This window comes from Pantherophis guttatus, chromosome 1, assembly GCF_059756535.1.
Source record: "Pantherophis guttatus breed Tessera chromosome 1, ASM5975653v1, whole genome shotgun sequence".
In the NCBI taxonomy this organism is placed as follows: Eukaryota; Metazoa; Chordata; class Lepidosauria; order Squamata; family Colubridae; genus Pantherophis; species Pantherophis guttatus.
The window spans coordinates 137,784,608-137,811,511 of record NC_142063.1 but is presented as its reverse complement, the minus strand read 5'-3'; the positions used below and the strand labels follow the sequence as shown (position 1 = coordinate 137,811,511).

At 42.2% G+C, this 26,904-nt stretch overlaps 1 protein-coding gene across 2 annotated transcripts in view; it reads right to left on the bottom strand.

Moving 5' to 3' along the window:
- ARHGAP15 (Rho GTPase activating protein 15) overlaps nucleotides 1–26,904 on the bottom strand; it is a 466,518-nt gene that overhangs the window by 367,383 nt on the left and 72,231 nt on the right. For both annotated transcript variants that reach the window (XM_034424600.3, XM_087881819.1), the window contains one exon: nucleotides 24,236–24,322. In XM_034424600.3, the coding sequence (XP_034280491.2) occupies nucleotides 24,236–24,322 (87 nt within the window). The remainder of the gene's footprint in view (nucleotides 1–24,235; nucleotides 24,323–26,904) is intronic.

Sequence of the window (26,904 nt, the reverse complement as noted above, 5' to 3'; positions counted from 1 at the left end):
AAAATAGGAGGAGGAAGATGTGTTGGATATGTTCACTGCCTTCACTGAGTTATTTTTAAAAATAATAAAAGTGGGGTACAAATAAACAAATTACCTCACATACAGGCTCATATAACTACCATTGCTCTCATATAACTCCTCTTGCTGCTGTTACACGGATATAAAAAGAGGGCAGATTTTGATTCTATGTTTACACCTGCCATCTTCACTTTTTGGACCCCTTGGATGTCCCTCATAGGAGACTAATACTGCTATCAGTCTGGAGCTTGAAAAAAGGGTTGGCAACCATTTTGTACACTAACAATGTTTGATATATACTGTAGCAATAGCCTATTGTAGCAGTAGCAAGAGTAGTACTAGTATTTTATATATAAAGTTTTATCTGGGGATTGGATTATTGGTAGTAAGGTAAAGATATCTTTAACCTGAGCTTAATTTGGCAATTTTATAGGCGAATCAAGCATTTCCCACTTCTGGAAATTTAGTCTGCTGCCTTGGGATTCGCTCAGGAGCTCCCTTCCAAGAATTAATAAATCCAACTCTGCTTAACTTCGGAATACAGAAAAGATCAGCCACCTTCTTCACCCCAAGACCTCAGTTATATGCCTTAATTAAATGTGTAAGAGATACAACCTTAGAAAATAATGATAATTATGAAGCTTACAACACATCAGCTTCTAATGTTGAGAGGTCTTTGGTTCTGTTTATCTTGTTGATTTTTGCTTCAATGCATGGCACCATATAATTTCAGAATAAATCTTGCGTTGATGCAGAAGCAACAGATACCCTACCTGGAACAACTTCCTTTGTGTAATACAAGAGAGAGGCTGGCAACGATTAAAAAAAGAAAATTATGCATGTGAACATATTTTCTCACTACACAATTTAAGCACATTTAACTGCAGTGTCAATAGGTACAAATTTAGTTACTTGAATCAGTCAATGATGCCCAGCAATAATAATCCTTCTTGGTCCAGCAACCATAAGGTTGCATTTATTCATAAACTTTAGTGCCCAACAGAGAAAAAATAAAAAAGATGGAGAAAAAAGAAGAAAAGATACAATATGGTTCCTCAGAAAATATCAGATTCATTTGTGAAAGTTAATCATAGCCTTTGCTACGTTAGGAGCAGCAGATGTACAAGAGTTATGTTTGTTTAATTTGAAATTGGAGTCCAGAGCTTAGCAACTAAAAAGCTATTTTTGGATTATGAAATGAAAACTTAAGGATATTTCTCCTTTATAAAATACTAGTGGGAAAAATAACCATTTTTTTTTTCATCCTCAGTGCTCACCGCCATATAACTGCTGCAGAAAAGTAATGGAGTCAGGAATCCCCTTGTTTTTTTTTGTTTTTTTTTTAAAAGTAGCATGTAAAAATATATTATAGCAATTTATCTATTCATTTGGTGGATGATTGCCTATTCTTCATGGACTTTAGGATTTGAAGCGCTACCAAGAAACTGACAAAGTAAAGCTGAAGATACTACACAGATTTTATTGAATATACAGAAATAATATATATAGTTTGCAAAAGTTTCCAAGGAAGAAAATATGAGAATATCCCCATCATCATCATCATCATCATCATCGTCGTTGTTGTTGTTGTTGTTGTTGTTGTTGTTGTTGTTGTTTGGAAAGTAAGAAATTTCATGTGATGGAATGTAGTAAGGAAGTGGATCTCCAAGAGGGAGGGGGGTCATTCCAGAGGAGTAAGAGACAACTCAGTCCAGATGTTAGATGCATGAGAAAGAGGATGAAGACAGCTCCTTTCTAATAGTTCACAGAGTATACTGTAGATGCAGATAGTAGAATCTTTAGTCTGGCAAGACTCTGTCTATAGGTGTGAAAACAATAAAAAACTCAGCTTGGAAAAATCACCATGTGTCATTCTTAGTTTTGGACCTGGCAGTTCACATCTCAGGGCACCATCAAGAGAAAGTGGGGAGGTGGGGAGAAAGTGACAAAGATGACCATAGATTAAAGTTCTGTGTTATTATATGTGCAGCAATGCCACATACACAAAAAGGTGGAGGTTTGATGGCACAGTTGCTGCTGGCATCTTGGCTATTGCCTCGTCCCTGCAATTGCCCACATTCATAGGCTAAACTCAAGGATTTTGTGTGATCTGTATCTAAATGCAAAGCATCCTGAACTGCACACTTCATACTTCAAATTAATAGGTGGCTTTAATGGCAATACTTTGTTTTTCCAAGTTTTCCAAATCTATTCTGAGGTCGGAAAATATATCAATATCTATATTCTCATGTAAATTGTGGGATACAATATATTAATCAGTGTCAGCTGTGTATTTTGGAAAATATGATGTGTTTTGTTCCATCATTATCCAGTGTCACGGCATCTACTATCGATGAAGCAATGATAGCTGTTTCTCCAATTGTCCTCTTCACTTTCTTGGCACTGTCTTTCCTATCCTCTTTTTTCTTCTTCTGTTCAATCATGTCTAATTCTTGGAGACTGCCTGGAGAAGTCCTTGAAGTTTTCTTAGCAAGGTTTTTCAGAAGTGGTTTGCCGTTGTCTCCTTCCTAGAGCTGAGAGAAAATGACTGGCCCAAGGTCATCCAGCTGGCTTTGTGCCTAAAGTGGGACTAGAACTCACAATCTCCCAATTTCTAGCCTGACACTTTAAACACTACAATAAATGGCTCTCTTTTTCCTACCCTAATAGAAGAGAAACAGCTGATAGAAATAGCTCTGTATTTCCAGAAGAGAAGTAGAAATAATGTCATTGTGCTTTGTACATCATACATCAAGATGATGATTGGCTTAGATGACTACAAGGTTATTTCTAATTCTGTGAGTCCATGATATTGCTGTATCATTTGTGTTACATAACGATATCACATTTTAAGTTGGACACTATCCCTGGATTCCCTGTAACTAAAATTAAAAAATATATATATTGTTAAACTTATCTTATTTTTCACATCCATCTTTTATTTATCTTCTTTTTTATCTCTGTTAACCAAACATCTCTAATTTATAATATGTTCTATTGCACTTTAAAGGTTTTATCTAGTACTCAGTAAAGTCTTCCCATACTAAAAGAAGAAAGGCTGGTTGTTGTTGTTGCTGTTGTTGTTGTTGTTGTTGTTGTTATCGTTACCATTTTTCTCTATATCAATTTATCCCTTAATGCATTGAAGGACCTTTCAGAATAGAATCAAAAATGATGCTCATACAAGAGAGGGAAGCAATAAATCTGGATCAAACTAAAATCTCCAAGCACTGATCAGACAAATATTGAGTTGGAGTTAGAAATGCTCACTTGAAACAAAAGATTAACAAAACCAATCAAAACCAGATAGTGCTTTAGAATTACTGTTAGGTAGTAGACCAGAGATTGAGACTATGTATAACACTGAATGACTGTTTAACAAACATAAGAGGGAAAATGATATGTAGTAACCATGAAAGCCAGTTTGGTCTAGTGATTAAGTTCAAGAAATTAAGAAGGCAGGAGACTGTGAGTTCAAATCTCACCTTAGCCATGAAAGCTAGCTGAGTGACTTTGGGCCAATCGCTCTCTCTCTCTCTCATTCCAATTCATTTCACAAGACGGTTGTTGTGGAGAAAAAACATGAGGAGAAAGGTGTGCTAGATACATTCACTGCTTTGAACTATTTGTAAAAATAATAAAGGCAGGATAACAAATAAATAAATAAATCCCCATTGTCCAGCATCATGTACTTAATTCCAACCTCTGTGACCAAAACTTGATATTAGCAGAAAAAGTGGGGAGGGCCTTACACATGTATAGAAATAGGTCCTACGACAGAATAATTTTTGGTAGAGTTGAGGTGCACTTGTCTTTAAAATCATAGGTCCTTCTTTTCAGGAATTAGGTCTAGTTTAATTAAAAGAGAGGGACTGAGGGTGACCTGGTAGCAGTGTTCCAATATCTCAAGAGCTGCCACAAAGAAGGGGGGAGGGGGTGTCAACCTCTTCAAAGCACCTGAAGGCAGGACAAGGAGCAATGGAGGGAAACTAATCAAGGAGAGAAGCAACCTAGAACTATGGAGGAATTTTCTGACAGTTAGAACAATTAATCAATGGAACAATTTGCCTCCAGAAGTTGTGGGTGCTCCATCATTGGAGGCTTTTAAAAAGAGTTTAGACAGCCACTTGTCTGGAATAATATAGGCCAGGGTGTCAAACCCAATCGCATCATGGGCTGTATCGTGACATATCGGGATTATTTTTGTCCTTGCAGGGCTGAGGTGGGCATGGCCTTTGTGGGCTGTATCTGGCCCACAGGCCACATGTTTGTCATGCCTGATATAGGCTCTCCTACTTGAGCAGGCGGTTGGACTAGAAAACCTCCAAGGTCCCTTCTAACTCTGGAATTTTGTTAGTGCAGTGGCTAAACAGGTGTCACCATCTGCGATGGTAGTAGACTGCATGATTAACAGGCCCTCTATCCTATGATACATCAACTTAAACCCAGGGATGGATTTGCAGTTGTATGCATTTTGCTTTTACCATTTAAAAATTCCCTGATTCAAAGTATTGTTCTTGTGAAAGGAGAATTAGGACATGGTGAAGAGAAAATTCCTACCAGTCAGAGAATAGCCTGCTCAGATGGCCCCCTCTAAAGACTAGATTGGTTATGGTTTCACATACCCCACACCAAAGCCAGTAATAAATGGATTCAACTCCCAGACACCAATGACCATGAGAATGCACAGGTCCAGATCTGATTCCAAACTAGTATAATGTTCCCATGTGAAAGTATCTTAGAAGGTTAAGAAGAGAAATAGACCATGAGGGGCTAATCAAACTTTGTGCCAAATGACATTTCTCGTTCAGATTTCCTCCCACTCATCCAGGGTCTTCATTCCCAGAGAGGAAAATTTAGCAGCAATTCTTACCTCTTTCCTCTGTATCACTGAATAATTGATTCTGACAGGAAAAATGGGCAACTCCCCTTCCTTCTCTCCTTAATTTCTCTACTAAATCACAATGTCTTCTGAACTTCCTTTTGTGCAGTATCAGCTTGAGTTACAAATCGGGAGCTTAACATAAAATGGTTCTCAAGCCCTTAAGTAACAACATATATGAAACATGTACTGTGCTGTTATTAAACTCACTGAAAAGATGTGTATGAAGAGCTACTGGAAGTTACTGGAAGTTCTAGAATTCTGCCGCTCTCACTCAACTTTTCATGAGATTAATTCCCAAGAATAATGTTAGGCCAAAGACCCTCTTAAGTTAAAGGTCCCCGTGGATTTGTCTCCCTCACAGATGCCTTTCCTTTGTAGCTTTAACAACTTTTCCTAGTGATAGCATTAGCATGACAGCAACCAAAAGCACAAATAGAACAGCCCCAGTTATCTAGGAATCGGTGGCTTTCAAACACACAGACTTTCTGAAGCATCTGTAGCATGTAGCTTGTTCGAAGCACGTTAAAGTCACAGCATTCTCTGAAGCTTTAAGCCACATGCCTTTCACAAGACTGCTTTTCCACAGCAGGATTTTTTCCTGTGCAAAAAGACCCCAGTCACCGCGAAAAACATTTTAAAAAAAAACTGGTTCCCATCATTTGGCAAGCATTACTGTACAAGCCTGAAGTGCTGTTTTTCTAAAAGAGGACAGCCAACACTCTCTTCTAGCAGCCAGCACCAAAATATCTGTCTCCCTTTCTAAAAAGAAGCAGAAAAATGGAGCAAAGTTTTTTTTTTTAAGCCAAGGTTTTTTTCCTTCCCTCTCTCCTAAGAAATGTAGTGGTTGAGCAACAAAATGCCAGTACTAAACATGTAAACAAGTCAGATTTGATTATCTGTGAGTGAGTTCCTGTAGGATTCATTTTGTTTCCTTCTTTGATTTGCATGACTGGTAAATTAAGGAAACGTGCCATGTTTGGATATGTGAAGGTACAAATATGTATATGATTCTGTCAGCTCAGTGGAAGCAGCATGCAGTTATGAAATGACACCATTTTTCCTGAAGGCCCTCTGTGCTGTAAGGTTGTTAATAATCTGTACCAGGGCCCTATCTCAACAACATGTTGTTATTTACGGATTCTTCTTGCTTCTCCTTAAAATTGTAATGGCAACTCAACAGGAATGTGACTTCCTCAGCCATGATTATTTCAAGGCCTCTGGTCTACATTTACTTGTTTATTTGTTTATTTGCTGGTTTATTTATTTCAGGAATACAGACAATTTTTAAAGGAACTCTAAAATATATATTTGCATGTCTGACGCTTTGGAATGCCTTCATTCTGAATGATAAGAGGCAGCTAATGTACATCTCCCTACATCTGTCTTCCTCAAATTCTCTCAGGAGCAATTCCTTCTAATTGCAGTGAACATCTGAACGAGGAAACTGACGACAAAGACCTTAGCTTTTCACATTTCCAATACCAACACAGAAATGTTGACTTTTAAAAATTGAAAATCTACATTAATTTACAGTAAAATCCTGGATAAGTAAAATTGAAGGTAAATCGTGCTAAGTTCAAAGAAGTTTACTTTTAGATAAAAGGATTTAGAATCACTATATTAAAATCTTATCTTAAAACATTCAAGACAGTCTTATTCCATTGAGTTGCATCACTCTTATCATATTTAGTATTGTCTATTTTATTAAAAAATGTTTCTTCAAGTGACAATATAGGCAAACCACCATTATGTATCTAATTGATCTATGGAGAGCATTAAAAATGTCTCTAAATTTACATTATCACCTGCATTTTTTTTCAATTCATTAAGCTTCCCATTTGAATCTTTATGCTGCCCAGTGAATATATCCAGTAAATGCTAGTAAATCCATTTCGGGCAATTCTTATTTTGGAAATATGGAGAATCCTAGCTGCATGTGTTTTAAGTTCTTCCTGAATTTGAGTATCAAAGTATCTCACAGGTAAAATAGCAGCTACCAAAAAGAGGGAAGAACATAGCAACACTGTTAATTTCTTGCCAGATTTGAGTTAGGGGCTCATTTATAACCTATAGTTATGACCCCATCTAACTTGGCCAGCTTTTGAGAAATGTAGTTATTAAATCATTCTTCCCAAACTTGTTACCTTCCTTATGCAATGACCAGTAATTTACTTATGACATAACAAAATGGCACATTGACAGAAACTATATTTCAACATCTCTAGAAAATAGCAAATTGGCACAAGGTTGTTATCATAAAAATATGGACAGGGTAGTAAAGGTAAAAGTAAAGGTTCCCCCGCACATGCGTGCTAGTCGTTTCTGGCTCTAGGGGGTGGTGCTCATCTCTGTTTCTAAGCTGAAGAGCCAGTGCTGTCCAAAGACATCTCCGTGGTCATATGGCCAGCATGACTAAACGCCGAAGGTGCACGGAGCATTGTTATCTTCCTGCCAGAGTGGTCCCTATTTTTCTACTTGCATTTTTTACATGCTTTCAAACTGCTAGGTTGGCAGAAGCTGGGACAAGTAAAGGGAGTTCACTCCATGACGTGGCTCTAGGGATTCGAACGGCTGAACTGCCGAAGTTCTGATCGACAAGCTCAGCGTCTTAGCCACTGAGCCACCATGTCAGGGTAGGACTTTCCAAATCTCGACTTAATACCCTGTTTTCCCCAAAATAAGACATACCCTGATAATAAGCCCAATCGGGCTTTTGAGTGCATGGCAATAAGGCCAAGCGCTTATTTCAGGGTTCAAAAAAATATAAGACGGGGTCTTACTTTCGGAGAAACACAGTAGTACAATTTTAAATTGAGACAAATTGAAAAATATATTTTCTACATAGAAAACAGGGAAAATATTGTCTCAATTAACATATCTTATTTAACAACGAAAATAGCCAGTAGATGTTCCATGATCACAATAGTTAATATAAACATAATAATAAGGCACTTTGAGTTACATTGTTCCAGAATTCTCTCTGTTGTCCTTATTACATGAATTACTACATAAATGGACTCTCTTGTTTATCTATACACAAAGAGCAGAGGTGCTCCCCAATGGTTACTCAGAACTGTCATCTTCCTTAGAGAAAAACATCTGAATACATTAGGAAGTCTTGTACCATCAAGATTCCAGGGGCTGCAAATAATCACTGGCAATACAGCTTTAATGAACTTTGCTCAGACTCAACCCCTCCAAGACCGAGTGGCTGTGGCTTCCGGCGCCCCGATATAGTCAGCAGGTGCCATCGCTAACTATTGGGGGTGAATCTCTGCCCCCCACGGAGAGGGCTCGCAATCTGGGTGTCCTTCTGGATGCACGGCTGTCTTTAGAAGAGCATATGACGGCCGTGGCCAGGGGGGCCTTTTATCAGGTTCGCCTGATTCACCAGTTGCAGCCCTTTCTGGATCGGGACGCCCTACGCACGGTCACTCATGCCCTTGTTACTTCCCGGTTGGACTATTGTAATGTTCTCTACATGGGGCTCCCCTTGAAGAGCACTCGGAGGCTCCAACTGGTCCAGAATGCTGCCGCGCGGGTGGTTATGGGCGCAACTCGTTGTGCCCATGTGACACCCCTCCTGCGCGAGCTGCACTGGCTCCCAGTGGTCTTCCGGGTGCGATTCAAGGTGTTAGTTACCACCTTTAAAGCACTCCATGGCATAGGACCCGGGTACCTCCGAGACCGTCTTCTGCCACCAATAGCCTCCCACCGACCAGTCCGTTCCCACAGGGAGGGTCTCCTCAGGGTGCCGTCAACCAAGTTATGTCGACTGACGACGCCCAGGGGGAGGGCCTTCTCTGTGGGAGCCCCAGCCCTGTGGAACGAACTGCCCCCGGAAATTCGTAAGATCTCCGACCTCCGGGCGTTTCGCTGCGCTGAAGACCCTATTATTCCGCCAGGCCGGACTAACAACACAATAGTTTTTAAATTGGGATATTTAAATTTATTGGGGTTTCAAATCTGAGCCACTTTATTTAATTATTTTAAATTTTATATTGTTTTGTTTGTGTTTTTAAACAGGTTGTACACCGCCCTGAGTCCTTCGGGAGAAGGGCGGTATAGAAATAAAATTATTATTATTATTATTATTATTATTATTATTATTATTATTATTATTATTATTATTAATGATAGGTTTGATGCAGTGTTGTATCCAAATGTAAGGTGTTCTCAAATGCCAGTAACCTGTTCTTTACTAATTATATTTGGAGCCACTTTTTTTTTAAAGGGACACTCCTTAGTATGTCCCATAGCTGTAAGTTATTTCATAATATAAAAATGATTTCAACACGCACAAAACCCCAGGAACAGTAACTCTATTAAATCATGCATTACCTCATTAAACAAGCAGTTTTGAAAAAGTGTTAATGTTACTATTTCGACAAGGCGAGCTGGCACCTGTTTATTCCTCTGTATATTTTAAAAGGTCTTTTCCAAACTCCAGCTGCAAATGACTAACATTTGTCAATACCTGTAAGAAATTGTTTTCATAATTAAATATAGTCCCAACCCATCAATAAGGGATTTAACCAGTTTTGGCTAACAAAGGTAATAAAGGAGTGTACAAAATTATATTTTCTAAAATACAACATTCTATGCATTTATGCCTATGTGTGAGAGAAAGAATGAGAGTTATTTCTGAGCCTTTAGTAAAGGATGCCTCAGTGTGTCTTGCATAATGTATCACCCATCCACATGAGGGTACCAACAGGCAATCGCCATATAGGTAAAACATGCCAGATCTGGGTTACAAAATTCTAGACATCATTAAATGACAATAAAGGCTTTTTACACCTGTTAGATGATCACCTAAATTTTGCAGTCCAAATATGAGAGTCCTAATAGAGGAGTGTGCACAGGATTACTGGCCAAGGGTTAAGCAGCTGGAAGGCTATTATACACCCGGTGTTTGAGCTGTGGATATGCTGTAAACTGCGAATGCATGCTATATGCAGAAACATGTATTTATTGTTACCCTGAAATATCAATAGAAAATCTTATCCTGGAAAACGACATCTAATTTGGCATCTTGGCTAATCACAGTTACTTAGATGCTAAACAAGAAATCAAAAACTGCTATGTTTCCAATGATCCTCTTTTCTTCCAAAGTTCGTTTGTTGAAGATCACAACCTCAAAGCTGCAAACCAAACAAAATTGTCAGATGAAAATCAGAGCCAACATAGCAATTGACCACAAGAGGGCAGCAGCGTTTTTTTATGAATTATGCAGTAAGACAGTGCCATTCAATATCATATTAAAATTACAAATTAATGACGACTTTTCAAAACATAATCAACCTGCTTTTAAAAAATACACAGGCAATACATTCTTACACTGACACTGTTAGATGTCTGGCATCTTTCTTTCATACTCTAGAGGGGACTCCAGTATCGCTTTTACCTTGTATTAGCCTCCAGTTCCATAGATCTTAATGTTCTCCTGTACTTTTGCCATAGATACAATTTTGATTGTATGCGAATAGTAAGCAGAAATTATTGCTATGCTTCATTTTACCAGCCTAGAAGTGCCTCTAGCTGAAAATAAATATTTTTCTTTCTGATGGACAAATAACATCTGCACTGCAGCTATGAAAGCTGCAAGGAGCTAACAACAGAGAAAGAAGAATAAGTCTGCAGATACACACATACACATAAACACCTGCTCTGAACTCCGTGGATCTAGTATTTGAGAGAAATGTGATGAGATGAAATGCAATTTGAGATTGCATTGTAAAACCCGTAATTTCCTAAATGTGACTTTCTGAGATTATCAACACATTTCTAAAATATAAGTGAATATGTTAAAATAGAATAACAGAGTTGGAAGGGACTTTGGAGGTCTTCTAGTCCAACTCCCTGCCTAGGGACCATCTTTGGTGGGAAGGTAACAGCGTTCCGTGCGCCTTAGGTGCTTAGTCATGCCAGCCACATGACCACGGAGATATCTTCAGACAGCGCTGGCTCTTCGGCTTTGAAACGGAGATGAGCACCACCCCCTAGAGTCGGGAACAACTAGCAATATGTGCGAGGGGAATCTTTATCTTTACCTTACCCTTGTTATGGGTACAAAGCAAATAAACATGGCAATGTTGACTGGCAATGCAAGAGATCTTTGGCTGTTCTCTTTCTGGCTTCTTCTCCTTAAGAAGAGCATTGAAGTGAGTTGAGATACTGTCCTATCTTGGCAGTATAGAATCAGCTGCCACAGAATTCTAAGGGAAGTAAACAATAAATTAATATATATCTGTTCTACTGCATCGCCTTCTGCGTGTAAACAATTTGTATTTCACTTGAACCTAAGTGTGTAAGACGCACCTAAGTGCGTAAGAATAAGAAATCTACCCAGTCCCCCATTTTTTTCTCCAAGCATATACCAGTAGGAAGGCCATAAAGAAGGATACCAATAAAATAGCAGGAATTAATTCAGAGAGCCTTATTGCCTCAGTTATTGAAGTTAGTATATAGCCATTACAACTAACAACAACTGTTTATTTACTTATTAACCCCCCCCCCCATTTTATTCTACAAAGCAGTTCTGGGTGGCATACATTTAAAATCATAAATATAAAAATATTTAAAATATTAACAACATTAGATACAGAAGTTAAAAACCGAAAGCAAGATTGGTATGGTGGTGGCATCATTCCTATTAATCCATCAGTCGCCTCCAGAGCGACTGATGAATTAGAGCATTCATAGAACATTCCTGTGAGATCCCCAAGCCAACCTGCAGAGCCAGATCATAATACCCTTTGTAGGGGACAGACCTGACCTCAGATAGCAAGATATTCCAAAGAACAGGGGCCACAGCAAAAAAGGACCTCCTCCAAAATTCTGCCAACTGAAACAGCATGCTGTGTCCTGTATCCTCCATTAACTTGTGTTGTACATTTTAAACTGTGCAAGAGCTACACTAGACTGGAAAGTAGAACACACCAAGCCAAAGGAACCTAAAACCAACCACAGGAGAAGACATAGTGAACTACTTGCCAAGGAAAACAGAGGGACATGTACTTGAAACCATAAGACTGAGCTTAATTTAAAGGAACCCTTAGTTTTTCAACTAAATTGAGCTAAATTTCCAATATTCTAAAGCTGTAATTTGTTCACCAAGTTATTTAACAATACAGTAATGAACTACATGGCATTCTTATTTCTTAATGAACTATAGAATTTGGAATATGTTAAGATTTGGCATTCTGTGACAATTAGCATACACAAATATAAAATATCTAGTTACAACAAATGTCTTTTATTGGCATAGAAATCTACAGTGTAAAATTACAGTTTTCTTAAAAAAAATAGATTTGCAGATATTTTCTTTCAAAGATAGCTTTTCCAGTGGTCAAGATATTTTAAGCAAATACTCCCATTATTTTCATATTTTTATGAAAATCTGGTGGACTTAAAGAGTATCATCTTTTTCTGCAATATTAATGGAAAGATAAGTTTATATATTTAACAACATCAGTATGAAATTCAGGTACCTCTCAAGCAAAACAAAAAGAACGGAACTGAAGAAACTTGCACTGGAGGCTACTGCTAAATGTCATTACAAGTAAAGTTTGTTACAACCATATTTTTCTTCATTAACAGAAATCCTAATACAGTGATGGTTAACCTTTTTGCTATTGCATGCCAAAAGTGGGGGTCATGCATGGGGGTCATGCGTGTGCATGCCCACACCCATAATTCAATACGCCCCTGCCCCCGCGCATGCACGTATGACCTCCTGCATGCCTCCTGCTTTTGGCATGTGATGGCACGGTGGGCCCGGTAGGCCTGTTTTTTGGCCTCCCCAGGCTCTAGGAAAACGGCCTTCCCCACCCACCCCGGAGGCTCTCCAGAGGCCGGAAACAGCCCGTTTCCCGACTTCCGGTAGTCTGGAAGGCCCGAAAATCAGCTGGGTGGTGTGCACATGTGCTCTGCAGCTGAACTAGTGCCCACCGTTATGGCTCCATGTGCCAACTGTGGCATGCATGCCATAGGTTCGCCATCATGGTCCTAATACATATATATATGCATTGCATTAGACCAGGGGTGTCAAATTCAAGACCCGCGCGGCCCTGGAAATGGGGAGGGGGTCGGCCCCCACAGTCTTGGCCCCACCTCTCCTCACCCAGTCTTGCCTCACCTCACCCCACACCAGCTCTGACAGCAGCAGCAGCAGCTCAAGGAGGTAAGTGTGGCTGGGTACCAGAGGTGGGTTTCAGCAGGTTCTGACCAGTTCTGGAGAACTGATAGCGGAAATTTTGAGTACTTTGGTAAAAATTCTGACTGGCCCCGCCCCCATCTATTCTCTGCCTCCCGGGTCCCAGCTGATTGGGAGGAAATGGGGATTTTGCAGCAACCTTCCCCTGGATTGGGAAGGGAATGGAGATTTTACAGTATCCTTCCCCTGCCACACCCACCAAGCCATGGCATGCCCACCAAACCACACCCACAGAACTGATAGTAAAAAAATTTGAAACCCACCACTGCCGGGTACCCCCTCGGGGAAGCAGGGCTGGGTTGGACTGCAGAGTCCCGGTGCCCCAGGAGCTCGAGAACTGGCCATGCCCACCAAGCCACACCCACTTCATATTCTTACGTGCAACTTTGAGGGCAACCATAATGCTGATGCGGCCCTCAATGAAATTGAGTTTGATACCCCTGCATTAGACTAAGGTGACCAGACGTCCCGCTTTTGGCGGGACAGTCCCGCTTTTTAGCAATTTGTCCCGCGTCCCGCGGCGTTTCAAAAAAGTCCCGATTTTTCATTCTGCCTCCTCAGTCCCGCTGCCTCTTGAGCCCCAGCTGATGGCTAGAAGAAAAAAAAACTGTTTAAACTCTTGCCCGGGGCTTCAAAGGGCCGCCCTACAGGCAATCAGTGTAAAGAGTTCCTGAAGCAGTTTTTTTTCCCCTAGCTAAGCTGCAGAAACGAAACCGAAACCAGGATCTTTGGTGGAACGTGACAAAATGAGGCAGAGAGAGATTTATTTTTATTTTTATTTTTCCTCCCCAAAAAAGGTAGGTGAAAAACTGCAAACAATGGGAAATTTAGGAGGAGAGTTCAAGATTTTAAAACACAAAAGAAAAAAAAGCTGTATTTAACTAGGGAATTGTAATAATTGAATTGAGATACTATTAATTGTATATTGTGTTGAAAGCAGAAATGTTTAAGTTGTGGTTCAGAGGAATATATGGGGGAAATTATTTGGTTTATTATTATTGGTAAATATAATTAATTGATTTGTAAGAAATTGGATTGCATGGAAATAATTGGAATATTCATGTTCATATTGATTAATATACAAAAAAGATAGTTTTATAACTAATTGATTTATATTAAAATGTTGAATTTGTATTAAACAACTAATATTACATAATTAACCAATGTGAGGATGGATATAAAAATAGATGACAATGGGAAGGGGTATAATATAGAATAGAAGGGAAAAATTGAATTTGATTAAGATTAGAGATGAGGATGAAGGGTAATATTGGTTTTTTAAAAAAAAATAGATGAGGAATAAATATGGGAAAAAGGAAATATAGAAATTGTAAATTTAATTGAAGTGACTAAACACTGTTTAAATTTGTGAACCGGCCAAATACTCTGTTCAAAGAAAATAAATTGTATGTTTGTATGTGTGTTTCTAATTACTGCTATTTATTCATATTTGTTCTCTTTTATTCTTTAAAGTTTAACCATTCATTCTTTATCTTTATTTATTTATTTATTTATTTATTTGTTTAAATTTCTATACCGCCCTTCTCCAATGTAGGACTCAGGGCGGTGAACAGCCAAAGTAAAAACAAGACATACATACAAAACATACAAAATCTAAAATCTGTTTAAAATAATTAAATAATTTTGGCCGTAATTAAAACATTCCAATTTAAAATCCGTTTAAAATTTGACTCAAGCCAGCCCAGCTAATTGAAATAAATGGGTTTTTAGGGCCCGACGAAAAATCCGGAGGTCTGTTATTGTACGTAGCTCTGGGGGGAGGTTGTTCCAGAGGGTGGGCGCCGCCACAGAGAAGGCTCTCCCCCTGGGGGTCGCCAGCCGACATTGTCTGGCGGACGGCACCCTGAGGAGGCCCACTCTGTGGGAGCGTACTGGCCGGTGGGAGGCTATTGGTGGCAGAAGGCGGTCTCGTAAGTACCCCGGCCCTAAGCCATGGAGCGCTTTAAAGGTGGTCACCAACACCTTGAAGCGCACCCGGAAGACCACCGGGAGCCAGTGCAGCTCGCGCAGGAGAGGTGTCATGTGGGAGCGCCTCGTCGCCCCCAAAATCCCCCGCGCGGCCGCGTTCTGGACCAGCTGGAGCCTCCGGGTGCACCCCAGGGGGAGCCCCATGTAGAGAGCGTTGCAGTAGTCCAGGCGGGAAGTGACGAGTGCCTGAGTGACTGTGCGTAGGGAGTCCCGATCTAGAAAGGGGCGCAACTGGCGTATCAGGCGGACCTGATAAAAAGCCCCCCTGGCTACGGCCGCCAAATGATCTTCTAACGACAGCCGTGCGTCCAGGAGGACGCCCAAGTTACGAGCCCTCTCCGTGGGGGCGAGTGATTCGCCCCCAATAGCCAGCGATGGCGTCAGCTGGCTATATCGGGACGCCGGAAGCCACAGCCACTCGGTCTTGGAGGGGTTGAGTTGGAGCCTGTTTCTCCCCATCCAGGCCCGCACGGCCTCCAGGCACTGGGACATCACTTTAAGGGCATCATTGGGGTGGCCTGGGGTGGAGATGTACAGCTGGGTGTCATCAGTGTACTGATGGAACTCCACCCCGAAGCCACGGATGATCTCACCCAGCGGCTTTACATAAATGTTGAACAGAAGGGGCGAGAGGACCGACCCTTGTGGCACCCCACAAGCAAGGTGCCTCGGGGTCGACCGCTGCCCCCCTGTCAACACAGATTGCGACCGGTCAGAGAGGTAGGAGGAGAACCACCGCAAAACGGTGCCTCCCACCCACAACCCCGCCAACCGGTGCAACATGATACCATGGTTGATGGTATCAAAAGCCGCTGAGAGGTCTAACAGGACCAGGATAGAGGAGCAACCCCTATCCCGGGCCCTCCAGAGATCATCCACCAATGCGACCAATGCCGTTTCCGTGCTGTGCCCAGGCCGGAAGCCGGACTGGAGCGGGTCTAGATAGACAGCTTCATCCAGGTACCGGGGAAGCTGTTGCGCCACCACACTCTCAACAACCTTCGCAATGAAGCGAAGGTTGGAGACTGGACGATAGTTAGCCAAAACAGCCGGATCCAGAGAAGGCTTCTTGAGGAGGGGCCTCACCACCGCTTCTTTCAAAGCGGCCGGCAGGACTCCCTCACTCAAAGAAGCGTTAACAATCTTCTGGAGCCAGCCTCGTGTCACCTCCCGGGAAGCCAGTACCAACCAGGAGGGACACGGGTCCAATAAACATGTGGTCGCGTTCAGCCGTCCCAGGACCCTGTCCATGTCCTCGGGAGCCACAGGATCGAACTCCCCCCAGATAACACTCTCAAGACCTGCCTCAGTCATCCCATCTGGACATACCCAGTCAGAGGCCAGCCCTTCCCGAATCTGAGCGATTTTGTCATACAGATACTGCACAAAATCCTCAGCTCGACCCTGCAAGGGGTCATCCCGCACTTCCAGATGGAGGAGGGAGTGGGTCACCCTAAACAGGGCGGCCGGGCGATTATCTGATAACGCGATAAGAGCGGCAAAATAATTAGTTTTCGCCGCTTTTATCGCCACTAGGTAGGTCTTAATATGAGACCTCACCAGTGTTCGGTCAGGTTCGGAGCGGCTGGTCCTCCAACTACTCTCCAGGCGTCTTTTCCGGCGCTTCATCTCCCTAAGCTCCTCGGAAAACCAAGGAGCTAGGTGAGTTCGGTGCCGGGTCAGAGGCCGCAAAGGCACGACTCGGTCCAAGGCCCCGGCAGCCGCACTATCCCAGGCGGCCACCAGGTCTTCGGCCGAGTCATGAGCCAGAATCTCAGGAAATGGCCCAAGCTCCATCTGGAACCTATCAGGGTCCATCAGGCGCCTGGGGCGGAACCACCTGGTCGGTCCCACCTCCCTGCGGCAGGGTGCAGTGGTTAGAAAGTCCAGTCGAAGGAGCGAGTGGTCAGACCATGACAAGGGTTCGATGGCTATATCCCCTATATCAAGGCCACTCAACCACTGACCAGAGACAAAAACTAAGTCCAGAGTGTGTCCTCCTGTGTGAGTGGGGTCATGAATTAACTGAGTAAGGTCCATGGCCGTCATGGAAGCCATGAACTCTCGAGCCACCTCAGACGTTTCACCGATAGATGGCAGGTTGAAATCCCCCATGATGGCAAGTCTGGGGGTGCCCACCGCCACCTCAGCTATAACATTAAGGAGCTCGGGCAGGGCCGTTGCCACGTGGCAGGGAGCCAGGTACGTGACCAACAGGCCCATCTGTACTCCACGACCCCACTTCACAAAGAGGGACTCACATCCGGCTATCTGTGGAACAGTGGTCTCCCTTGGATCCAGACCTTCCTTTATAATAACCGCCACCCCCCCGCCCCTGCCTTGAGCCCTCGGCTGATGAAATGCACGGAAGCCTGGTGGGCATATATCCACGAGGGGGACTCCCCCCTCCTGGCCCAACCAGGTCTCCGTAATGCCCGCCAGGTCCGCCTCCCCCTCCTGAATAAGATCGTGGATGAGGGGGGCTTTATTAACAACGGACCTGGCGTTGCACAACATCAGCCGGAGGCTCTGGCCCTGAGAATCTGAACAACCTGGGGAACAAGAAAAGCATTGGGGACCGGAATGCGCAATCGCTCTAAGATAGCGAGTGCGCATTCCCCGCACATGATATGGTCCCCAGCTTCCGCCATATCTGCCCCTCCCACTCACTGTGCTGATGGAACAGCCCTCTTCAAATCGAACTCCAACCCCCTCCCCGACCTCCGGTTCTACGTCCCTAATGTCGCAGCCCTTCGCTAAGGCTGGTCTTGAACCCGGTGGATTTCCCCCAGAACCCACCCTGATCCCCCCCGAACCCCTTAAAATTTTTGTTAAAAACTCACTAAAAAACCCACTTAAAAAACCCCTCAAACTCTTCTTAGCCGCATGCCATCTCTCGGGGCTCCAACGCCTGTCATCAAGATAGGCCCTCGATAACGAAGAGGGCCAGACCTGCGAGAGGGGGGAGTCTCGCAGGGCACGAAGGTCATTCACCGAGTACATCAAAGATCAAAGGGAGGTGATAGTCCATGGCCAATAACCAGGGGCCAATTTGATGTTATCACAGTCAGAAGGAGTGCAATGCAAGGCTTCAATAGAGTTCCAATGGAGCATGTGAGACCTCAGTGCCCTCTCACGGCAATGGCGGGAGTAAAATGCTGTTTCGGTCCGGCAGAGGGTGACCCAGCCCTCCTCTCACGGGGGCTGGTCAACCACGATCGTCCAAAAAGCCGGAGTTGAGACAGCAGCTATAGACCCACTCCACCAAGACTTGAATCCCCAGATGTAAACCTCCATTCAATGGAGGGGAAGAATGGGGTCAGGTCAGTCCACATAGTCCAGACAGGCTCAGACAGCGGAGATCATAACCGTCATTACCTCCGGGGAGGTCAAGATGGCATCTAGACCCGGAGATGATTGTTCAGCAGGCATACACGGCATGGCATCACCACATTCAGGGGGATGGGGGTGAAAAAGGAGAGCAGAGGCAACAAATGCCACAGGGGGGAAAACCCCTCAGTCATAGTCCAGCTCTCCCCAACCCCTCCCGGATCTTCCTTGGGACCATGCTGCTTGCCTCGTCCAGCCTCGCCCAGCCTCCATAAATCCTCATGGAGGCCTCTGGGACGACCAAGGGGCCAAATAACGCCCCACGGTCGCCCAGGAGATCCAACAAAGCAAGCCAGCAACTGCCAACCTCTCCGACGCTCCCACGCTCCAAACTGTGGCAGCTTCTTCCCTGACCCGGCAGCCGCCATTTCCACGCCGCCAGCACCGCCGTCGCTGCCGCTGCCAGCCTCCCCGCCCTCACCTCGCCCCCCCCCTCCGCCCCTAGTACATGTCCAGGGCAGATTGGGCTGGCGAGGATCCCGGCGAGGGTGCTGTACCGCCGCCACCGCCGCGGCGCTGACGCCGTCATCCTGGCCCTGCTACCTTCGCCAGGAGAGTCTGCTGCCGCCCCTCCTCCTTCGGGCCGCTCTCGCCGTCCTACGGTCTCCGCGAGCCTCAAGGACACTCACAGAAGCCGGAGACCCCTCAACGGAGAGTCCCAACACTCCTCCAGCTGGGCCAGGGCTGCAACGATCGAAATTCAGCCCTCCAAAGGCCCCCTGGAGCCATAATCGCCCCCCAGGATTACCGGGATCACAGGCAAGTCGCCATCTTGCGCATGCGCAGAAGAGTGAATCTTAATATCTTTATATTTGTTTGGGGTTGGCTTTCTTCCCTTTCATCTTTTTTATTGTACCGCAATCTTTCTCCTCAAACCTACCACCTCTCTCTTTTCTTTCCTTCTTACTTTCTCTTCCCCCCCTCTTCTTCTCCTCCCTACTTCCTCTTCCTTTCTCCTTCTCCTCTCTTCCTCCCCCTCTTACTCTCACTCCTACTCTAATTTCCCTTCCCTTCCTTCATCCCTCTCTATTGCTGTATCCTTTTATGCATATGGACTACTCAGAGGGCTGAAAAAGTTATTTTTGATTGATCCTCGCACTTTTGTCCAGTCCTCAAACTTACGACTGTCCTCACATTTTACATTTTTGCCCTATCTTGTCATCATGGTGAAGAGAAACAGTTGTGAAATGAGTGACATGGTTGTTAAGAATGCTGCACGGGCATAAATGTGAGGATGGTCATAAGTGTGAGGACCAGTCAAAAGTGCGAGGACCTGTCAGAAATGATTTTTTCAGCCCTCTGGTTAGTCCTTTTGTGCATATGGACTACTCAGAGGGCTGAAAAAGTTATTTTTGACTGGTCCTCACACTTTTGACCAGTCCTCGAACTTACGACTGTCCTCACATTTTACGTTTTTGCCCTATCTTGTCACCATGGTGAAGAGAAGCAGTTGTGAAATGAGTGACATGGTTGTTAAGAATACTGCACGGGCATAAATGTGAGGATGGTCATAAGTGTGAGGACCAGTCAAAAGTGTGAGGACCTGTCAGAAATGACTTTTCAGCCCTCTGAGTAGTCCCTATACACATAGCCATGGCCACCCGGTCACATGACCAGCTAGCCACGCCCACCCAGTCACATGGCCTCCAAGCCACGCCCACACAATAAGTCACGCCCACAATGGTGTCCTTCTTACCAATGTTAAAATCTGTTCACCTTACCCTATACACATAGCCATGGCCACCCGGTCACATGACCAGCTAGCCACGCCCACCCAGTCACATGACCAGCTAGCCACGCCCACAAAATAAGCCACGCCCACAATGTCCCTCTTTACCAATGTTAAAATCTGGTCACCTTACATTAGACTCATAAATAGTTGGCCACCCCTTGGACCCAGCTCATGCTATGTATAAATGGTATCTACACACCTTTGATCTTCAGATAAAGGAATATAGAAAAAGTCATAGATAAGTGGTTCTCTGGATTTAAAAGAATAATCATATTCCTGCTTGTTATGCCAATGCCAAGCACACTGTTGACTCTGAATAAATTCTTAGTATAAAATAATTTGCACATATAACATCCTTAGTAGAGTTGGATATTCTTCATGATGCTAAAATGAAATACATCGAGCAGTCATCCCCCCCCCCATTATTATTGCAATGTTAAATTCAACAAATGGTGATTAAGTTTCATGTTAAGAGCAAGATAAAAATCAGGGAAATAAATCAGGTCTTTCTGAAACAGTTGTGCTACGAATATGAAACATTGAGCCTTGGAATGGTTTTTAAAAACTAATCGAGTTATTAATGCTTTGGTAACCATATTAGCCTGGATTGCAAAGCGTACCATCTTGCGACTCAGTGACCATCTTCTGCGACAATTTCTACAGTATGAAGACTGCCTTTCCAAACGCATTGGAGTCGAGGAAGGAGAGGAACAAAAGGGCAACGGAGATATGATTCCAGTGCCAGACTGACAACACACCACCCCTTCACGTGGTTTTATTTAGTTATTATACAACCATCTCTCTGTAAATGACACTTAGGATTATTTAAGATTATGTTGTAATCCTTTTAATCCTCTGTGCCTTAAATTGCAGGCTCAACACCAAAGAGCAAACTAGCACTTAGCAGAAATGTTTAAAGCATATGATTTGAACATAAATCTCCTTTTATTCACTATTCCTCTGATGGAGACCTAAATACAAGATGTCGGATTGCATGCTGTGGGAGCCAAACTGCTCTCTAGTTGCAAAACTAGAGTCCACAAAAATAAGCAGTCACAAGGCAAAATTCAAAAATGCTACAAAATACAGAACACTTTAATAGTAAAAGACAGAAGAAAGAATGTTTCTGTGGCTAACTATTATATTAAGAATTACAACTTCAAATTACAAATAAACATTCACAAGAAACTAAAGGTTGGTCGCCGATTCACAAAATGATACTAAAAATGCATCAAATGAAGACAAAATCAACCTACAAGTTATGACTTGGAATGGTTATAAAAGCATTTGTTTCTTTTCCACATAGTTTGATAAAGGCATGTTTGGCTGGCGCAATCATCCAGAATTTTATAAAAGAAGGTTTGAGGAAATGGAAAACCATTTTTAACATTCAATGACAAAGAAATTGGGAATATAAACATCAGGAGCAGGATTTTTCAAGGCGATTGATTGCCTCCAACTCAATGATACCCCTCAATGATATTGCAAATAAGTTCATGTGATGCCAACTGATATTTAGCTCTGATATTTCCAAAAAAATTGGAAGCTGTGTGTACACTATGTAAAACAGATAAATGAAGAAGGAAAAATGAACTAAATGATTACAGATAGTCCACAACTTTCAACCTTTCAACGTTGCAATGGCACTGAAAAAAAGTTTCTTAAGACCAGTCCTCACACTAAATGTTGGTGCAACATCCCCACAGTCATGTGATCAAAATTCAGGCAACTTGGCAACTGGGATGGTTGCAACGTGCCAGGGTCATGCAATCACAACTTGCACCCTACCCAGCCAGTTTCTGACAAGCAAAGTCAATGGGAATGCTGGGTTTTCTTAACGACCACGTGTTTCACTTAACAACTGCAGTGATTCAATAAACAATTGCTGCAAAAATGGCCATAAAATTGGACACAACTCACTTATCAACCACCTTGTGATCCTAAGTCAAGGACTACTTGTACAACAATGCAAGGAAAGAAAATGCTCATCCTAGTTTCCAAAAGAAAAAAAAACACCCCACCCCTAACAGTAGAAGCAAAAACTAACCATAAGAATGAATTATTGGAAATTATTTAGATAACTGGAGACAAACCCATTCGTGTAAAATATATAAAAGAAAATAATGGTGCCAAAACCAGGAATTGGCAATTGTTACAGGCTGACCCCATCCAGAAGGATATTTTTTGCAGTTCAATAGGAGGCATTATATATATAAAAAAAACATTCAATGTAACAGCAGCAAATAAAGCCTTTATAAAAGTTTAATAAAATAAAAAAAACTATGGTTTATATAATTACTTGATGCACCAAAATGGTAGTATTTATAGACCTGTTAATTGCCAATCTCACTCAGATTAATTCTCCTACACGTGGCAATCTCCAGAGACAGTACAATCAAGGACAAAGAATTGAAAAAAGTTACAATACATAAAAACTGAACAATCCAAATGGAGAGATTATAGAAAAGATCTTGCAAAATCATCCTTGTAGTCATAGGAATATCAACTGTGGATTTACAAAAATGTGAATATAATACAATATGAGCCATCTTGTTAGGCACATTACATCTTAGGATATTACTAGAATTTCTAAACACCAGTAATATGTGATATATTTTTGTTTGTTCTTTCTACTGTGTTGTTTCTTGATGAATAAAAGCATAACAACAATATAACAACAACAATAGGACCAAGTGTCTGAAAAAGTTGCAAAAATAAGATCAAACTTTTGTAGGATTTCAAAATTCAAATTGATAGGTACTTAGGGTAAAAAAAATACACCAGTCATTACCATTATAGAAAAGAAGATGATGTGGTGTATTGTTTTGGCAATATCTGGAGACAACTGAATTGATGGAAAACAATTGGAGAAAATAACAAGATATGATTCATAGATTGGAATTGGAAGATAATAGAGGGGGAAAAACTGTCATATCAATTGTAAATGGACCTCTTGGTATGATACGGCTTTTATTCATGGCCATGGAGGGGAGATGCATGTTGCTACAAAAACATGACAACATTCACAGATGGTCATAGCATTTTTGTGGAAGTGACCATTTGTCTTCCACAGGGCACAAGAATTTACTTCTAAGGTTCTGTGGAAAACTTTCAGAAGTCTACAAGCTTGACCTGTGCCATTCAAATTATTTTATTTATTCATTGAATTTATTTGCCCCCTATCTCCTAACGAAATAACTCAAGCTAGCCACATGAACCTTATAGAATCTATTCTCCTTAAGAAGGATTCCATGACACCACATTCTACTGATTTTCTCCTATCATGAAATCAGCACAGACATCTGAGGTTGTAACCCTATTCCAATGAGATTTCTGAGTTATCACGGATTGTACTATAAGGCTGTAATCCACATAATTGTTACTTGGAAGTTACTTCCACCATAATTAACCTGTTAAATATTATCAGAAAATAACTTGGTTAAATTCTTTGTAATCATTGAAATCATTTGCCTTTGAAGAAAAGGCAGTGCTCTTTGAATTAACTTTGAAAAAAATGTAGCTATTTTTCCTTCCCCATCACTTTGCCCCCTAGCCTGTCATTAAAGCCCTGAGAAATCACAAAAATAAACAGTCAAATTCCATTCAGTTGGGAGTACAACTTGTGTAAGCAGCATGTGAAAGTTCTGTTTACAGAAGTTCATTAGGTCAAGGATCCCAGTTTTTAAACCCAAAACAAATTACCTCCCAACTTTTATAAACAAATTGCGTGTAGCACATTAATCAGCAAATCAACAGGTTCTCAAGGGTTTGGGGTTAATTCAATCATCAAGACACTTTAGTCGAGGGAGAGGAAAAAAAATACTGAATAAAATATTATGCTTTCCAATTGCTTTAACAGAGAAAATGCAAACATTGCCTCGGTGTACTATAGTCATTAAACAGCTGCCCCTGGGAAGAAATCCTGATTGTGAACAACAACAAAATAAAACAGGAGACCGTTGACTGACAAAGAACAAGGGGATAAAAATAAATCATGTCCTACCTGGAAGACATTCTTTTTGCTAGATTTTTCCTTGGTCCACTCAATCTGAGCTCCACACAAGTCCAGCCATTCGGGTTTGGGCCCTTTCTATCAATAAAGAATGTTGAGAATGAATTGACTGTTGCTTCCAAAGACCTTGGTGAATTAATTGATCAAATTCATCTGGGCCACCTGTTCTCCATATGGGATGTCCCTCTTCAAATTTTCACGGAAATTCCTATGAACCGATTCTTAATATACGTTGCCCAACTCATAGGTTGCTTATACAAAGTCGTCCAAAATATTGGTTAGTAGCTCCTAGCAAACGGCAACATCTACATTAGCTTTATTGTGACCAACCCCCCATAAATAATGTAGTTTTGTATTAGAAAAAAACCCCATAAATTTAACTTCGTTTTATAAAAACGCAAGCAAACACAGTTCAGGTTAAACTTTGCAAGTGTTTGGCTAAGCCTATTTTTCTGTTCTGAATGCCTCTTTCTCTGTCAATGTTTGTACAACTGAAAGTCTTGCTTGTGGAGGGAAAAAAGTATCTACCATGTCATGATCATGTGCTAAGCTTGTTGTAATTCAGCCAAAGCCTAAAGCCTCTGAGTACAAGCAGTCATCTTAACTACAGGCTTCTTCCCAAAGGTACCTTCCCATAGCTCTTAACTCTGTGTTTCTCACCCTGCTGGAATTAATTGAGCCAGATGTAAGTAATAACATTTCCAAGTCCTACATACCTACCAATCAGGCTATTCCCTTTCAGAGTAAGCAGTATTAGGAACAGTACAAGGCAAAAGTAAGAAATAGTCAGCCAAAGAAATTAAAGGCAGGAAATAAGAGAAAAAAGAAAGGAAATACAGTTAACTTTACTTTGCCCCAATACTATTCAGTATAATTCCCCATGGGTTTTTTTGAAAAACATTTGTCTTTCACTTCCAGTTTGTCTTAAACTTCTCATTCTTTTCTTCTTGAAGATTTTAAGAAGAACCCTATTCAACCATAACTTCCTAACTCTTCCTCTTCCATTCAACTTTATTTATTTTATTTTTTATTTTATTTTATTTATTTGTCGAGTACGTATTAGATAATATATATAAGTATAGGCATGAATTGAATACATAAAATAGATACAAATAGAGGAAACATTAGGACAGGGATGGTAGGCATGCTGGTGCTCTTATGCCCGCCCCTTACTGATCTCTTAGGAATGGGGTGAGGTCAACAGTAGCCAGTCTAAGATTAAAATTTGGGGGTTTGGGGGATGAAACCACAGAGACAGGTAGTGCATTCCAGGCATTGACCACTCTGTTGCTGAAGTCATATTTTCTGCAATCAAGTTTGGAATGGTTCACTTTAAATTTGTAACTATTGTGTGCTCATGTATTGTTATGGTTGAAGCTGAAGTAGTCACTGACAGGCAGGACATTGTAGCAGATGATTTTATGAGCTATACTTAGTTCATACCAAAGCCATAGGTCACTCACTCTCCCTATAGTTACTTTGTCATTTGCATCTGACCCATTGCCATTTGATCCTACACACATCCCCAACCAACACTTCTAACTACCCAACAAGCATTCCTTAAACATTTATCCATTTATTTTATTTACCTAAAGCAACTGTGGGGATAACAGCTTTGTCCTTACACTCTTCCACTTTCTCAATTACATGGATACCTAACATAGAATGTCTTTAACAAAACTCTTCTTTTAACAGGGGCCAGCACACTTGGGCTGAGGATAGCAGACTCAAAGGCTCAGCACTAGGATTCAGAAAAACATTTCCCAGGAAGGAGAACTTCTGAAAGTTCCCTTGGAAGAGAGAAAGGTGAGATTAGGCAAAATATCTCAGAATCCTCCTTAAAGTGTGATGTCCCAGGCTGGGCACAGAACTTGCCTGCAGGTTGTCCTTAAGTTACGACCACCATTGAGCCCAAAATTTACATTGTTAAGTGAGACAGTTGTTATGTGACTTTTGCTCCATTTGATGACCTTTCTTGCCACAGTTGTTAAGTGAATCACTGAAGTTGATAAGTTAGTAACCCCATTGTTAAGTGAATCTGGGTTCCCAATTGACTGTTGTGGCCTGCCGGCAGCCAGTGAAGCTGGACAGTGAGGAGGTTGGGGAGGAACTTGGGCCAGTCCTGGGGGCTGGGGAAAGCTCGGACGAGGGCTCTGCATCAGAGGCAGAGAAGGAGTTAGACAGCAGCAAGGCAGAGGAACAGATGGAGCCCGTTCCCAGTGTGTGCACGCGCAGAGCTGCCAAAAGACAAGTGTTGTGATCTGCCAGCAGCCTGTGGAGCTGGCAGTGGAGTCGGACAGTGAGGAGACTGAGGAAGAACATGGGCCAGTCCTGGAGGCTGGGGAAGGCCCAGAGGAGGGCTCTGCGTCGGAGGCAGAGATGGGGCCAGGGCCATCTGGGAGTGATGTGTAGACTCTGGAGCCTCCAGAGGCTGACAGCAGAGAGGCAGAGGAACAGGAGATGCCTGTTCCTAATGCACGCATGAGAAGAGCTGCCAGAAGAGCTGCCAGAAGAGAAGAGAAGGCAAGAGCAGCTAAAGCAAAAAGAATGACTCGGGACTAGGGCCAAGAGATGATTGGCCCCTCCCATAAGGCTTAAAAGACCAGCAATGGCTCTTGGGCTCTTTGTCGGAAAACAACGTTGATAGATTTGCTTCTTGT